Raw genomic sequence first — 17,559 nt, forward strand, 5'->3', positions numbered from 1 at the left:
ATCAACTATTGCACAACAGAGACAACCAGAGTCACCGCAGCAGACACCATAATGAGGAGGAGAGCTTCCCCCCAAGAGGCATTTCACAAAGCGTTTGCCATAAGATGATGTTGTGACACATTGTTTCGTAAGCTCAGGCCACATAAATGTTTACAAAGTGGACACATAAACTTGTTCGGACTGTGCCAAGCGATCAAAAGTGAAAAATGAAGTAAATAGAAACCATCACCCACGAGCATCATGTGAATCACCAGTAGGCGTGTCTAAATTCAACAGATTACAGTGGATTACAATGATATGATCGATTTAGATTAAAGTGAATGACGATAGTTTACAGAGTGCAGTGTATATACAATAAAAGAATAGAATACAGTAAATACTTTGTTATTATACTGGTTGTGGACACATTTTTACAATCAATATAATCCTATGTATTTCAGAGTTGTACGAAATTGGGATTGCTGCCACAGTGATGAAGAATTTAAAACAAAATATTAGATATAAATTTTCAAAATGCTGCATATAATGATGAATCCATGAATGAGCCAAATATTGAACAGAATTAAAGATGTTGAATTGAATTGATTTAGAATTGTTACATGTAAGAATAGAGACTCAAGTAAAAAAAAATAAAAAATAACTAACCCACTAACTAACTAACTAATCAATTAAATAAATGAATACATAAATAAATAAAACTTAATTGTCACTGTTGCTCTTTAAACACTAGAAGGCGCAAGTTCTCCACACAAATTTGTCACACCGTTGCGCTATAACCACGTTCTCTTTTGTGTCATTTAACCCACAAGATTACACTAGCTAATGTTAAATAAATCAGATTAAGCTATTTAAAACGGCCCTACTCTCTTGTGTGTTACATTGTGGGGGGAGGGGGGATCTAACCAACTACTTTACAATTGAAATAGCTCTGCTCTGCTCTCTTCCACTTTGACTTCTGTTTGTCACCATCAAACAGAGCAGTAGTACAGATTAATGCCCATATTGTTTGTGTTGGAGCTGTAATGCACAGCACAATTCTACTATTTATCATCACAATCAAAAAAATGAAGGAGCAAGAAAGAAGGCAGTCACAAATGCACTCACACAAACATAACAATAGAATAAAAATAGCTCTATTGGCAAAACGAAAACGTTTAAGTTTAAGTTTTGGCACAAAAAGAGCAAAGGTTCTGACTATTACTCATAAACTAACACAGCATAAAAATATTTAATTTATGATGAACAAATTGAGTGATTGGGGTTTAGTATACTTCATTAACACCCTTAGCTCTAAATTCCTTAATTAAGTACTTACTAGGCCTGAATCATTCCTAATAAACTATTGGTTCATTAAGAATTAAGTAGCTGTTCACGCTTTACAATGGTTAATATAGTTATTATAAAGTGGTACCATATGGTCTCATACTGTCTCTATGCAAAACTAAGAGATACAGGGGCAGTTTTGTTCCCTCAGCTAATAAAATACTAAATAGCAAGACTGAACAACCTTCTTGATCTATTTATTTATTTATTCTGGACTAGTTTTTTGTATCTATGATGGCTTTTACTCTGTATTTTATCCGCTGTATTTTGACACTAATAACTGTTTTGTATACTTATTATCCATGTCTCTATGTCTGGAGCACTAGTCGTCTCTGTTATGTCACTGTCCGTTTTCTGTCAATGTCATTAATGTTGTCTATCTTATCTTATCTTATCTTATCTTATCTTACCTTATCTTATCTTATCTTATCTTATGTGTGTGTGAGCAGCCCACTCTCTTTTACCCTCAGGTACAAATAAAGTTACCTTACCTTACCCTTATCAGATTTAGCTTTTTCTTTTCTTTTTAACAACATACATCAAACACAGAACAAGACACACAGTTATAAACACAATTAACACAGCCCTAATCAATCAATCAGTCCCAATTGGTCCAAAATCTGTCAAATTTAGTCCGAATGCAATATATATCACTCGTCATGTCAGTGGTTTTTACTTCTCTTAATCCAGACATCTGAACCCCGCATCTGTTGCTGCTGTGGACACAGAGAATGCGCAGTCTGACTTGAAGTTGCGCTCACACTTTGCGCTTTCTGTCCTTTTTTTGCGCGCGCGTCTCTTTTGCGCCACAAAGACGCGCGTGCGGAGGGGCGGGGCGCGGGGCGGGGCGGGGCGCGGGGCGGGGCGCGGGGCGGAGTCTCGCGCTGACTCTCACATCCATTGAGCCTTTTCTCTGCCGCAGCATTGAACTTCCAGCGCCACAGTCAGACGGACAGAGACACAGCCCGGAGGAGCGGACTGTCGTGCACCAGGCGCCCCCGACAATCACCGCCTCCTCTCAGCCTCCTCTTCGCCTCCTCACAGCCTCCTCACAGCCTCCTCACAGCCTCCTCACAGCCTCCTCACAGCCTCCTCACAGCCTCCTCACCGCCTCCTCTCCGCCCGCCGTGGCTCGACCGCGCGCTCCTCCGCACAACAAGCGGCGCGGGATCAGCAGCGGATGGTTAACCGGATCACCATGCGCGTCTTCTTCTTCTTCTTCTTCTGAGATCGACACATCAGCTGCTGGTTTTGTTGTTGTCTTCGTGCGTGTCTATGCCTGAAGTTCAGTGGGAGATGCTCTGATTGTTGCCCCCCCCCCCAAAAAAAAAAGAAAACGGCGCAATTGACAACGCAACGCAGCCCCCGCCGCATTGTGCGTGAACAGACCGCGTCCATTCCTGCAGGACCGCACAATACAATCTGCCCCAAACATGTCATCAGCGAAAGTCAAGAAGGACAAAGAGATTATTGCAGAATATGAGACCCAAGTCAAAGGTTGGTAAAGGCCCAGACGTGTTTGTGCACTGTGTTTTTTTGCCCAATTATTGCGTAACTTTACCACAAGATCCGCTGGGCTCCGTAGTACTACAGGGTGGGACGCACGTATTGGACATTTGTTAACCCGTTCACGTATTGTGTTGAGTAGTTAAACGTGCAGCCCGCTTAAGCCAGTCAGTTGTGCTTCGAGTGCCGCATGGGTTGAGTGCAGAACAGGATGAAACTTGTTTGAATAACTGTCTCCAACGCGAGGCTCAATGCTGCATTCACAACCACCGTGCCAGATTCACTTTCTATTGTTGAACTAATGTCCTCCTCTCTCTCTCTCTCTCTATCATATGATGTTAAACGTTACAACCTTGGATGAGCTTTTGCAGGCTAGAGGTCATGCTTTCTGCAAACACATCACAGATCGAAACCAGCCAGTTTGACAGTAAAAAAATGTGTGACAATCCTACAAGAAATTGGTAAACGGCTCATTATAACGCGTTTGTAATTGCTGTGGCAGAACTTGTCTTGGTATTTCCTGGCACTGATTCCTGGCACTTGTGGCTAAGTGAAGAATGGGGGGGGGAAAAAATGAAAAAAAGAGGGTATTCTTCAGAAGGTCACACGGCAAACAGTGGAGAAAGGTCATAAATAATGGATGTTGTCTGTATAAATTATAAACCATGAAAGGATTTTACTGTCTGCGCTAAAAATGTGACCGGATGGAGCACCCACAGAGGTGCTGATGCTGATGGCGGGGAAAGAGCAGGGCCCTGTCGGTGTCTCTGGGTGGAAGAAGTGGACGTTTCTTGTGGCTCGGTCAGGGTTTTACTCCGAGGCAGCTTCAGCCACACTTCAGTGACTCTGCATCGCCTCCTGAGGTTTTCACCCATTCATCCATTACAAGGACTGGGCAAAGAGACAGGATTACCCTGAGCTGCACAGTTCAAACAATGCATTTCTGACATGTCTTTCATACTACGCATTCCAGCTTTAATTTCTTATTATGTGGTTGAACATGTCTCGTTTACCTTGACTGGAGTTGCCACACTTTAATGCCCACTTCTGTGCATTCTGGGTGCTCCTGTGTAATAATGGCACGGGCTCACACAGCAAGAATGTTATTAGGTTTAATTGATAATTGTGATTATTCAGGTCACAAGATAATTAGGGCTGGAGTCGACTAAACAAATGCTTGGTCGACCTAAGTTATGGTCTGTGCGTTGGTAAGGTGACTAAAAAGGGCGTGGCGTGGGCGAAAACTATCTGTAAGATTTGAGATGCTTTTGCATTCATAAATATTGATGCAGAAAACTGTGAATTTATAAGTAAAAAGGCACAATTCACACCAAAATCTTAAGAGAACTCTTTCCTTTCAGCTGTTGTTGATATAAATCCTTTAAAATCAAAATATGTAATCGACTAATAACAATTTTGGTCAACCAAGAGAAGTTTTTGATTGCCCAAGACATCATAGATTGATTAATTGACTGAACAACTAAAGGTCCACAGCCCTAGATATAATTGTAATAACTAAGAAATAATAATAATTTTAAGCTGCAGCATTTTTTTATTCAACAATAATATCTGTACAATCCAAAAAAGAAAAAAAGTGTAAAATGTCATTATTTTTTACCAGGTTGTTTATGTCATTACTTTTTGTTCAGAAATTATAATTTCATAAAGCTCGGTAGGCATGGAAACTGTCATGTTTCTTCTCACAATAATCATAATTGTTTGATAGTGTGAAATCTATTATTAAAACGATTAGAAAATGAGCACAAACCGTCTAGTGTAATCTCTGAAAGTGTGAAAAGTGATAGTTCTGCCCCTTTATGGCTAATTTGATGGTCCATTCGCATTTGTGAAATGCTTGAACCTCAACATCATTCCTGATGCAAAGTTAATATATTGATACTATTCAGATGAAAATAATGAGCATTTTTTTCACACCTACTTGCAATATTTGTTCAACCACATACTTCCCTATACAATTATACGCTTAAGAGGCCCATGACCACCTCATTTGTATGTCTGACGTGGATGTGGATGAGATAGACAAGACAAATTCATGGAGACAAGAAAGACTGAGACAATATCGGTATTTACAGAGGAAGGTTAAAGGTTAAAGGATGATAAGGTAACAGTTCAAGCTAGTAGAAGATGTAAACCAAACAGATTCATTGAAGATAAGTTAGAGGAAGTTGATGAAAGTACAGTGGAGGGTCATGATGTTGGGAGAGGACACCTGAATGGAACAACACAGAGGAAAACAAGAAGTATTACATTTGACTCAACATTTGGCACGTCGTATCCTCCTCGCTGCTTTCTGCTGCGGCGTGAGAACCAGCACAGCTCAGTCGTTCGTCTCAGTTTCAGCAAAAGCTCTTAAGCTGACATCTTAAGCTCATTTACAAACTGGCCTTGGATCACGTTGGAAACTTTGGGGACTTAACACTGACAGTGGTGTCCAATAAAGCTGAGGCTGCAGACTAATGCGGACAGTGCACTCTGCAACACTTGCCACTATCGATACTTTAAGTGTAGTTTTTGTGCGTTTGTAGTGTGAATAGGTGTGTGAGGAAGGATATCCCCAGTGTACACAGACTGAAACGCCACTTTATTTATGCCTTTAGTAAAACAGCATAGCCATGAAGCAGAGTAGTAGTAGTAGTAGTAGTTGGTTCGAGCCATTTTTGACCCCTGAACATCGATGAATGTCACACATGGGACATAGACGCGATCAGCTCGGCCCAAACTTCAATAAAGTGGAGGTTACGAGAACGCCTGTCGCAACAGTGCCGACTAGTTCAAAAAAAGAAAAAACATGAAACTCTTAATCTTTGGCCTAGGCAAATGAGACTTGGGACAGTGATAGAGCTACCTTTGACCTCTGACCTTTCAGGAGTAAAACACACCTGGCAGCATCGCTCTATGATAAACAGGAAGTCAGCCATGTCGAATCAAAGTGGCACCGCCACGCTTGACTTTTACGTACTTGTCCTAGGTTTTTTGTCCGATCGAGCTCAAAGCAACACCTTTTTCATCTAGAGACATTGAAATTTAATAAATATTCAAAAAAAATGATATTCCTATTCTTAACACGCCCTCAAAAGAGGCTTAATTTCCTGTTTTTTCAAGGACAAGTCACGCCTAATGGAATTGATCTACGGAGCTCACATTTCACTCACTAATGCGTTTTTATGATCTGATTGGAAATAAATAATACCCATGTAACAAATTTACTCTATAGCGCCCCCTACCCATTGTGTGAAAAACTCAACATTGTCTGATTTGTGTGAAACTCATGGGTTATATTCTACTCGAGACGCCATGAAAAAAGTGCATTACAGATATTGTGTATTTTCACTATTGGCCAGCAGAGGCGCAATGAATGCCTTCACTTCCGCTTCCTCTTTTATTTCTTCTCGTGCCGCGGGCTTAGCATTAGCATTGGCGTTAGCATTATTATTTTTTAGACTTTATTCTTTAGTTATTCTTTTGGCTTTATTCTTTAGACTTTATTCTTTCTGCCACAACTCGGGTATTTTTGACCCCCTGAACATCAATGAAAAGTCACGGGTCACTGAGGCTCTCTCTCTTTCTCCCTGCTCAGGTCTGCGTTCAGCACAATCTTGCAATTTGTCAGAACAAACTAATATTTGAATCGCAAACTACGCAATCATCAACGGTGAATTACTGAGCTTCGTTTGGTATGCCGCAAAACGCAGCAGAAAACATGGACGGGCGGGAAGGCGAGAGTCATCATCGCCCCTACCGCGGCTTTAGTTGTAGTTGTAGTTGTAGTTGTAGTACAGGGAAGGGATGTCACGATTTCAAATGTCAGTGTAACGATTACTGTAAGAATAAACATCGCTAACGATTATTCACAGTTTTTAAGATCATGACCAAAACAACAACAAAAAATCCAAAATCTATATGAATATGACATTAAACTTTCTGAATGATCAATTTGACATAAACGGCATGATGAAAGAAGCACTTTACATTTAGGTTGGCTTTTTTGAGGAAACGGAGAGCAGAAAGGACTTAATTCTGCTTCTAAAATCGTCTCATTTCTTTTAATTTAACTAAAAAAGACCTAATAATGTTCGCCAGTTGTAACTTTTCTATGAATAGTTTTTACGATTATATTGTGTCCTAAATAATCACCATTCTCGATTAACCTGCACATGCACATAAAACCAGGATTGTCCAAAGTACCGAAAATCAGATACTAAGCAATACTAAAACTAGTATCAGAACTATATATACTCATTTGAACAAATTTGTCCTTTCCTAAACTGTAGAATATTCTTGAGCTTTATCAAATTACGTCATAAGGCGCTGGTACAGCTGGCAGCCCGGCGTAAACGCTCTCTCTTCTTTCTCACACTTATTGTGCTTTATCTCCTATATTTTGTAAATATAGTTAGTATATTTTTTCTATTTTACTGTACGATAGGGACACGCGCTGGAATAGTTTTTTAATTCAACTGTTTTGGACTTTTTTCGGCTGGATTTGAGCGTTTTTCGTTGCGTTCGTTGTGTTGTTGTGACGTGAGCTAGCTCCGAGCGAGCCCACCAGCCCCCCCCCCGCGCCCTCCGGCCGCGCTAAAGTACGGCGTGTCGTCGGTACACGTTTATATACACGTTTATATGAAAGAGGAACTTCACGAACGGTCGGGACACGCACTGGAATCGCTTTAAATTAACTTGTTTTGACTTTATTCGGCTGGATTGAGTGTTTTCGTCGTGTCGTGGCTCTGAGTCCCCCGGCTCCGGCCCCGCCCCCCGGCTCCGGCCCCGCCCTCCGGCTCCGGCCCCGCCCCCCGGCCGGCGCCGTACCGCGTTTCCACAAAGGAGGAACTCATGAAACTGCGGAGAACAGTCGTCTTACCCGGAGATCGTCACGTTATCCCGTCGCAATACTGACCTAACCTAATACTGATGTGCAATTCTGTCATATGTGCAATTACTGTGAAATTCATGTGCAATCTATGTGCTCTCGTGACACATATTCATGTGCAATTACTGTCGGGATCACATGCAATGGTATTTATGTATTTATTTGTCTATGGGAGTTTTTATTTATTTATAGGAGATCTTCTACTGAAAGTGTTTTTCAGACTTCATATAAGTGATCTGTTCTTCTGTATCTACCTCTGTATCTACCTGCGTTGCACCAATGAAATTTCCCCATGTGGGACAATAAAGGAATATCTTATCTTATCTTATCTTAAATAACAAAAAAGTGGTTTTAAAATCAATATCGAGTATAATCTTTTCCCTTGGGTTGGAGATTTTAGTATCGTGACAACACTAAAGTATAACTTTTTTTTCATGTAACAAATTGTATAGTGATATATTGTAAAAGCAGCTCTTGGGGTCAAAATGAGACTGCTGTGTGCTGTCTGCATCTTCAGCATTTTTACCATACACAGACCAGGACGTAAGGCTGGCGCCCTGTTAGCATGCTAGTTGTCGTTAGCATTACCGTGATAACAAAATTCTGCTCTGTCTTCATACAATTGTGAAAATCGCTTATTAAATTCATTGCGGGGGAAATTGCGGGGTGTTTGCGATACGTTAGTAAAGTGAGGAATACGTTTGGACCACTGTTTAAAATGAACTAGTTTCTGGTTACAGACTTAGTTGCACTGTCTCAGTCTGTGCTCTTGTAACAGTCCACTCAGTCCGACCTGCAGATACTCCAGTCTGGCCCCATGTAAACGTTGATAAATTATTAATAACGCTTCCAAATCACCCGACTTTAGCAGATTTTAGGGGATTTGATGGCCTATAGTCAGTCCGTTTAAAGATGCAGGTGCTTTTACGGACGCCAGCATGTCGGGGGTGCAGTAAACTTTAACAATGTACACAAAAACATCCGTCAAAACCTGAAACTCAACCATTCGAGGACAGCATCTGTTTACGGCGGGCCACGTTTTTTTGTGGATGAGAGGAAAACAAGAGTCAGTAGAGTCATTACAATTACAATACCAATTCATGGGTGTGAGAGTGAGGAAATGTGTGAATTGCAATGACACTAGAGCAGAATATTCATCCGTTGAAAGGCCGGTCTCAAAATGAAAGCCCGAGACGTGGAATTAGAACTGCTATTATCACTACAACATTTTACACATGTAGTTAATTTGCAATGTGTTGGCTTTTTCGGCGTTGTAAATTTAAGTGGCGCTGCGTAACTTTTCTGGTGGAGGTCTGTTAAACCTATCCACCTTGCATTTATTCAGTTACAGGCAAAAAATAGCTCAAAAACATACATTATTACTGTGAGTGGGCTCGTCTCTCTGACCTGTAACTTTATCTGGTTTTGTCGCCTGCGTGTTTCCATGGAGATAGGAGGTAGATACATTGAATACCTTGCTGTGGATCATGTCCAGATAAACAATTGGCCTGCCCATGAGCAGTTACATTGTGCACCTTTAAGATACTATTATCAACAGTCCCATAATGAGAACATTGCTTTCGAGTCACATAATGAGAACATTGCACTGTATTTAGTACATTCCTGGAGCCGCCTGAGGACACGCCCCTCTCAGTGAGGACACGCCCCTCTCAGTGTCATCACAGCAGAAGAATGCTTTTGACTGACGCTGTTATCAAATATCGTTACAGAACCTCAACTGTCTCCACTGTCACTGGCGTCTGCGTGACATACTTCTCTAAACATGAGCGCGGTTTAGTTTTATTACTTGTATTTTAACTCTTAGATGATTCAAACAAAATGAAGCATAAAGATTAATATAGGGCTGTAGCCTTAGTCGTCTAGACTTTTACTCATTTAGTCGATTAATCTGTCGATGGTGACACACATTTGTCTTAGTCGACTTATTTGTTCATTCAGATTATAGGAATTTATGTGGAACAACAGCGAAAAAGAGAAGATATGGATTGAGTTAACTAAAGATTTCGGCAGTTTAATCTGCTTTGTAGGCATGGCATGTTTTTAGTCAACCAAGAATTTATGTAGTCAACTACAGCCCTGGACAGAGCATAATCAAATCAAAAATTGCCATTTGAAAGCCTGCGATCATCATCAGCAACAACATATCCTTTCATGTTTCATAGGCCTAGTTCAGTGCTTTTGTCAAATACAATGTAAACCGCGAACCACAATATTTGTCAGAAAACATTGCAATTAAATATGTTTCCCGAATGGTTGCTGCTCCACAATTTCAGTTTTATCTCCACAATTTCAGTTTTATCTCCACAATTTCAGTTTTATCTCCACAATTTCAATTTTATCTCAATTGAACATCCTTTAAGAATTATTTAAGGGTTACACATATTATTTATTACAGTATATATTTTAAGTTGAATTAACCAAATCAACTAGTTCTGCTGCACAACCGTTACATAATTCAGTGTCCATTATTCAATTTATAGATCCTTGAAACACTGTGAAGACAAATTGCATACAGGTCACATGAAAAGAAAACCCATCTTATGGGTTTTAATTGTAAATAATGTGTAATTAAATGTGATTGATGTAAATGCAAAGTCTTCCAAGACCACAGGCATGATGTGAAATGATGTCAACGTGTCATGCACATGTGACCGTCCACGCATGGCTAAACGCAGACAGAGAGTTTGTGTGTCTGTGAGATGAAATATCAGGCATATTTCATTAAACCGACATGTATTGCATTCAATCTTAAGGCAAGCACATTTCTTTGTTTGTTTTTTGGTCATTTCCCTCTTTCACCGTGTAGGTTTTCATGTGGGAATAACAAAATTGTATCTGTATCTGAACCTAATTTGTTTTTATTCAATTTAAGCCACTTCATCCTGAGATTTCTAAAGGACATTGTAACTTCAAATGCTGCTTTCTTAAAATGGAATTTTATCCCACAAAGACATAAGATCAGCCCTTAAGAAGCACCTACGGCACACCAAACGCTCGTTAGCTTGTCTATGATTTTGGTGTAACTTACTGAAGGATTTGTTGGTATCTAATTCCAAGCCTGATTTATTTAAATTTAAAGTCTAAAAAAAATAAGTTTTTTTTATTTTTTATGCAAATTCTTCTAAAATCTAAATGACTCAAAAACAAATTAAGATCAGATTAAGATCAAAAATTGCCTGTAAATTTGTTGTATTTACTGTCAACAAAATGAAGCAAGACATACAAACCTGGCTGTCCATTTTTTGTATTTAAATGTACAAAATAGGTGCAATTTTTTATATATGAAAACATGGCATGATGAAAGACTTGCAATACATTTTTTTCTTACATTTATGTGAGTGAACTGCAGGAGCTGTTTCAAATGTTCAAGTTTTTATATTTAAGATTCCTATTCACCAGCTGCATCTGGCCTTAAAAACATATACGGGCTAATCTTGAAGTTATAGGTAAAACTGCACTGTCTAAACGTAGCTCTAGATCGGTATAAGTGCTGCTACCAGCGATTGTCCACTGCGGATGAAAGGTTGTCCAAGTGGCATTTATGGCTCAAATTCAGTGGAAACATTTCTATTCCCGGGTCGATACGGCATGTGCGCTAAAATAAAAGCATTTATCATTTCTATTTGCTCATATCATATCATTCATCTCCAATAAAGCTGCATATTTACAACATAACCAAAACCTTCCTTACATTTTCAGTTATCGAGATGATAGTTGTGTCTAGGCTTGTTGTTTGGATGTGTTTCAGGGCGTGTTCTGAGGTGGAACACTGAAGTCTACATACTGTATATCCCACTGAGAACACCAACCTATTTGTCATTTCTAGATCATTTAATCCATCCATTTCAGGAGGTTTTAGATTTACTGACACGACCCCAGGAAATGAAAGCAGAGGTAATCTAAGTGTGCGTCCACATTTGGTCCTGGTTTGGACCTGGTTTGGTCCTGGTTTGGTCCTGGTTTTGGCCCAGTTTAGTCCTGGTTTGGTCCTGGTTTGTTCCTGGTTTGGTCCTGGTTTGGTCCTGGTTTTGGCCCAGTTTAGTCCTGGTTTGGTCCTGGTTTGTTCCTGGTTTGTTCCTGGTTTGGGCCCAGTTTAGTCCTGGTTTGGTCCTGGTTTGGTCCTGGTTTTGGCCCAGTTTAGTCCTGGTTTGGTCCTGGTTTGGGCCCAGTTTAGTCCTGGTTTGGTCCTGGTTTGGGCCTGGTTTGGGCCCAGTTTAGTCCTGGTTTGGTCCTGGTTTAGTCCTGGTTTTGGCCCAGTTTAGTCCTGGTTTGTTCCTAGTTTGGGCCTGGTTTGGGCCCAGTTTAGTCCTGGTTTGGGCCTGGTTTTGGCCTGGTTTGGGCCTGGTTTGGTCCTGGTTTGGGCCCAATTTAGTCCTGAATTAGACTTGGTTTGATCATGTTCTAGTCCTGGTTTGATCATGTGCGTGCGTGTGTGAATGCAAAAAATATGATACCCGGATTCTAATCACCTCTGAAACTAGTATAGAAGCTAGACACATGTTTGAACAAGTAAGAAATAGGACAAAGTTGAACCCGTCCTGAATAGTTTTAAAAGTAGCTCTTGATGTATTCAAACATGATAATATTGAATCAATAGCTGTTTTTTTGTGTTGAAAATGTACATTCTAGTGTATTAAAAAGGTGGGTAGAGTAGCAAAAATATGTACTTAAGAGTAACATTATTTTAGAATAATATTACACCAGTAGAGGTAAAAAGTAGTGACCAGAAAAAAAAGTATTTGGAGGAGTAAAAAAAAGTATTTGGAGGAACTACTTGTTTAATGAGGTGAGTTACATTAAACAATGCACAGATTCTGGTATTTCCAAAGAAAAGAGACCAAAAAAATCTTATCCGATGTCAAGATATAAGACTTTGAATCAAAAGTACTGTTACGTCAAACTAAATATTACTCAAGTAGGAGTGAAAGTGTGTCAAACAAGGAGGAAATCTACAAGTTCTTCAAAATGTTACTCAAGTCAAGTAGTAAAGAGTCAATTTAGCTGAGTACTACCCACCTCTGATCAAGTATTTTCACTGTTCCCTAGTATTAGAAATGGTACTGAGTTTGAAACGTTATTATTGATGTACCTCACGACAAACTAGCAAAGGCACAGACAATTACCATTCTCTTAGGTACACTTTTAAGTAACCTCTTTGAACCTTGTGGGGAGGAAACCCAGAGCAGCTCGTAACTCATTTAGCTCAACCCAAGCTGTTGTGTAATCAGCGCAAAGGCAGAGAATGAGCTGCATTTTCTGCTCCTTCACTTGTTTCTAACCGAAGTCTTTGCGGTTTTCCTCTTGTGATTATGCGTTGCTCTGTGAAGGCTTGAATCATTCATTGAGCGCAGCACATTGGTCCCGCGTAACAGTTTAGGATCTAAAAATAACAGCGAGTGAATGCAAACCGCTATTTCTATATTTGATGTCTCACTGTTGCAAATATGGACTAGTGAGTCAATGTATGAGGCGTGTTCTTCTACGTGTTCCTTCAAAATAACAATATGGTGTATGGTATGATAATTGTTGATCATGCAGATGTTTTAATGAACCGTCGTCAATGCTTTTTGAATTGAGTTTTGAATGTACTTTTTGAGCAGGCACTTGTTTGGGCGACCCATTGACCGAAGTGTCTTTACTTTATTACAGCATTTTACATGGTTTTGTTCATTACGGTCCTGCTGATAAATCTATGGTTGTCATAAGTATCGGAAATCAAATACTAATCGATTTTAAAGCATGTATCAAAACTAGATACTCATTTCGACAAGTATTGATACTAAAAAAGTCGCATTAACAGGACAACATTTTACATTTCCTGAGCAGTTTTTGACTGAGCTTGAGCTTTATCAGATCTAGTATAAGACCACATGCAACATAAAGAAATTATTAATAGTGTGTATTGAAAGTTATGTTCTGTTTAAAAAAAAAAGTATGTTCTTTATATTCTTTATATCATGAAATTGGTATCGAGTATCGAGCCTATTCCTTGATCCTGAAATTGAGTTTGAAATTTTAGTATTGTGAGAACACTTGGTAAAATAGCACTACAGTAATTATTTTTGTTTATTCATCAAGCACTGCTGTTATCAGATAATAACATTATCGATAATCGCAATTAGTCACAATATAATTGTAAGAAGTAAAAAATCTATAATTGTGAAGATTTTAGAAGCAAAATCAAGTATTTTCAATTCAATGTATTCTACAAAAAAATATAAATAAACCCATGTTAAATGCTTTTTTACACAACATTTTTACGTCACATTAATATAACTTTGTCATTTAGAAAGTTTGATATCATAAAGCTGGTCCCATACTTGAAGACACTAGAAATTAAAGAACGTTAGGGTTAAATTGTTGGTCAAAGTCTCAACAATAGTAAATAATCTTAAAAACTTCTTTCTTTTCACTATAATCGTAGCATTATAATTTGATAATGTCACGTCGCTGCCACAAGATGTTATTGAGGATTTAGCCATTTGATATACTAAAACCAGACCTATTCGTCCATCTGTGTGGAACTTGAAAATGATTAAAACACTCTGGCTTTATTTACATTTGTTCACAGAATGCGTATTCCTGAGCCTGTTTGTTCGTGTTGTTTACGGAGCGTTTAGCCGCAGAGAAATACTGCTGTGAGTGTCATAACGAGAACCTCGGGAGAATCGTATCCAAGCAGCGACACAAACTATGTGCACCACGAGGGGAACACGTCCAAAACACAGGACGACACGTTCACTCTGTTGCAAAATATTAGATGTTATTGCTTTTAATGTCACAATATTAAACCTTTGTGTTACTATTATCGTGTTATATATGATTTCACGCAATTAGCAACTCTATAGCAACAGTGAAACCTTTGATTAATTAACCAATGAATTTTGACATCCTAAGTAGCTTTTTTTACACAATTCTTATTTTTTCATTCAACATTTTAGCAGTTGCGATTACACTTGATATTATACGTTTTCTGCGCTACATATTGCATTCAAGAAGGCGGGTTGTTATAAAATCGTTACTACAACACATATCGAAAACTCATTTGAAAAGGTATTGAGGTATATCCCATACTAGGACAACGTTGGACCTTTTCCGAATAGATTTAGAAGAGTCTTAAACCGTGTCAGAGCTATTTTAAGACCAGATTGCAATATTAAAGAAAATATAGCTATTATTCTGTGTTGATTTACAATTGACATTATATTCGCTAAATGCCATTGTGGTATTGAAATGTGTATTCATTTGCCTTTTATAACCGTAGTCATAATCAAGACAGCACTAGAAGGAAAGAGATTCACAACGGTTTTCAGAATTCCTTTCACGCAATGTCCGAAAAATCTTTGTAGGTCGCATTGTCTGATCCTGTTTTTCTTGTACAAATGGCATTTAGCTCAAAACAATGGGTCTCCTCTGTCACGGGGCTGTCTTTCCCATTGATGCAGGCCTTTCAGTGCACAGCAATAATACTATGCATGGTTGAAACTGTGTGTAATGATGAAGCTTCAGAGAGGCCCTTTGTACTTCCTGCCATGTGACATCCAGACCAGACGTCATGTACTATGCACATTTTCATATTCTCATTGGTGAGTTGTTGAACACCGTCTAGTGAAGCAGTACAAAGGTTAAATGGTAGGTTTATTGTTCAATATATGATAGAAGAAACATCAGTTTGGGCTCAGTATTGATCATGTGTATGTTTTCTTTGCACTTTTTGGTTTATTTATCTTGTGTACATAAAGATTTGAGTTTGAAATAAGTAACTTCGACGACTCTTTTTCAACACTATCTACCAACGTGGTTCATTTTGCTGTTTACGCATTCCTTGCAGCTTATGTTTGTTTTTTGAGTCAGTAGCTTAGAGGTGTGTCAATATTATCCTTTACTGTGATACTTTGAGAGATTTTCAAACACAGAGCGATGCAGTCCCACCCACAGTTCTTACATAAGTTAACTTTGTTCTGATTTTCTGCAATGTTTCTGTTAAAGTCAATTGTTAATATGATTTTTGCAGATTGACTCACGTTTCATCAACTTAAATACATATTATATGGGGTAATTATTTGCAAACCTAAGCTAAGAGACAACATCTAACTCCTAAAACCTAAAAAATAGTAATGCATTTATTTGTTTTCCAAATAAGACATTAATACTTGTAGTAGCTTTGACTTCTCACAAAACGTAAGCGAATTAAGTGTATTTTCAGGCTAACTTTCTCTGCACAATGCTTTTTGAGGAGTTGACCTATTTTGGATTTTCCGTGCTGTCTGCTGCAATCATCAGACATGTATCTCCAGAGCACATGAGCCTCCCCAGCACTAAGACCCCCCCTCGACCCCTTCTCTGCTCACACTGCAGACGAAATGCACTCTGACATCCAGTTTTATCCAATTAGTTTGTGTTTCCTTTATTAGGGCTTGCTCGCTTGGCTCCGATGGGCCCACACACGTGTTTATGTGTTAAGTTATGCTTTTGTGTGGCTTAAAGCTCCCTGACCTGCAGAAATGTGTGGCGTGCGGACTGATTCTTGTTTTCATACTTAACATGCAGCTTTTAAATGTAATTAGTGTATTTTGTACGCATCCAATTGGTTTGCAAAAACATATGTGCTTGAGTATTTGAAAGTTCTAAGCAACTATTAAACTGGAATAAATCTAGTTTGAGGTGCAATAATCTCTCAATAAACTCTTATGAATTTGAAAGAATATTATCAGGACTAAAAGTAGAATGGTCTTTGAGTTATAGGCGGGTGATCAAATTATTTTGTGTCGTCACATTCTGTATCATCAGAATTTTTAGTTAGCCTAGTGTTTTTAAGACGCTAAACACTAAACCTATCCATTCAAAAGTATTCTGACTCACAAGTGATAAATGGATTAACCAGCAACGAATCGTTTATTGGTCAGCCTTCATCCTGCTCTGAATGAGTGACATGTGGATTCAACCAAGGCATTATAATAAATAGTTTGCGTACTTAAATCGTGAACTTCTGGATATAAACTTAATGGCACATCGCTCACTTTGCTTTTACTGAAAACCTTCATCGATACTCCTGTTTCCGTGTTAACCAGGTTTGTTGTGTCCCCGCAGAGATCCGTAACCAGCTGGTGGAGCAGTTCCGCTGTCTGGAGCAGCAGAGTGAGTCGCGGCTACAGCTCCTTCAGGACCTGCAGGACTTCTTCAGACGGAAGGCCGAGCTGCAGCTGGAGTTCTCCCGAGGCCTCGACAAACTGGCCGAGAGATACTCCTCCAAGATCCGCACCTCCAGAGACCATCAGCACTACAAGTCAGTGCAACCTCAACTCCATTTTGATTGTGACTTGTTGGGATATAGATCAAGACAATGATGCTGCAAAAGTCCAACCTATTCCAACTTATGTGATTTCAATACTTTGTACTAGTATAGGTACTTAATATTAGTTTTGATAGTAGTTTTTGCATTCATGAGCATCTGAGTGTCGTCGGTACACAAACCAAACCACCATGATTTACTAGAAAAGGTGATGAAAGAGTAGATCTATATTAAAAGTGACAAACATACTCATTGTGCATTTATAAAAGGTTCCTGCGATTCTTTTAGAGGAGCTTTGTCCACTAATAAAATATATGAAGTATAGGTATTTTGGTAGTATTTTGCAGATTAGTGATCATAAAGTAGCCAGCAACACTAAAATCTAATCTTTTAATTGCACATCTCCTGCCAGATTAAGCATGATTTAGTTTGGTCTTCCTTAACATTAATTGAACATGTTTGGTTTAATTAGCCATCTCAGCCAATCACATGTTCAAAGCATCTGAAGAGTCTTTCCATAATAAGG

The 17,559-nt window shown here is 39.0% G+C and overlaps 1 protein-coding gene across 2 annotated transcripts in view; it reads left to right on the plus strand.

The window, feature by feature from the left end:
* Positions 1 to 2,664: 2,664 nt before the first annotated feature.
* LOC140365864 (SLIT-ROBO Rho GTPase-activating protein 3-like) overlaps positions 2,665 to 17,559 on the plus strand; it is a 43,909-nt gene continuing 29,014 nt past the window's right edge. For both annotated transcript variants that reach the window (XM_072452443.1, XM_072452444.1), the window contains exons 1-2: positions 2,665 to 2,820; positions 16,832 to 17,027. In XM_072452443.1, coding sequence (XP_072308544.1) covers positions 2,757 to 2,820; positions 16,832 to 17,027 — 260 coding nt within the window. In that variant the 5' untranslated portion in view covers positions 2,665 to 2,756. The remainder of the gene's footprint in view (positions 2,821 to 16,831; positions 17,028 to 17,559) is intronic.

Source organism: Eucyclogobius newberryi, unplaced genomic scaffold (assembly GCF_026437365.1).
Source record: "Eucyclogobius newberryi isolate DKJ021-1_F unplaced genomic scaffold, fEucNew1.0.hap1 SCAF_19, whole genome shotgun sequence".
NCBI lineage: Eukaryota > Metazoa > Chordata > Actinopteri > Gobiiformes > Gobiidae > Eucyclogobius > Eucyclogobius newberryi.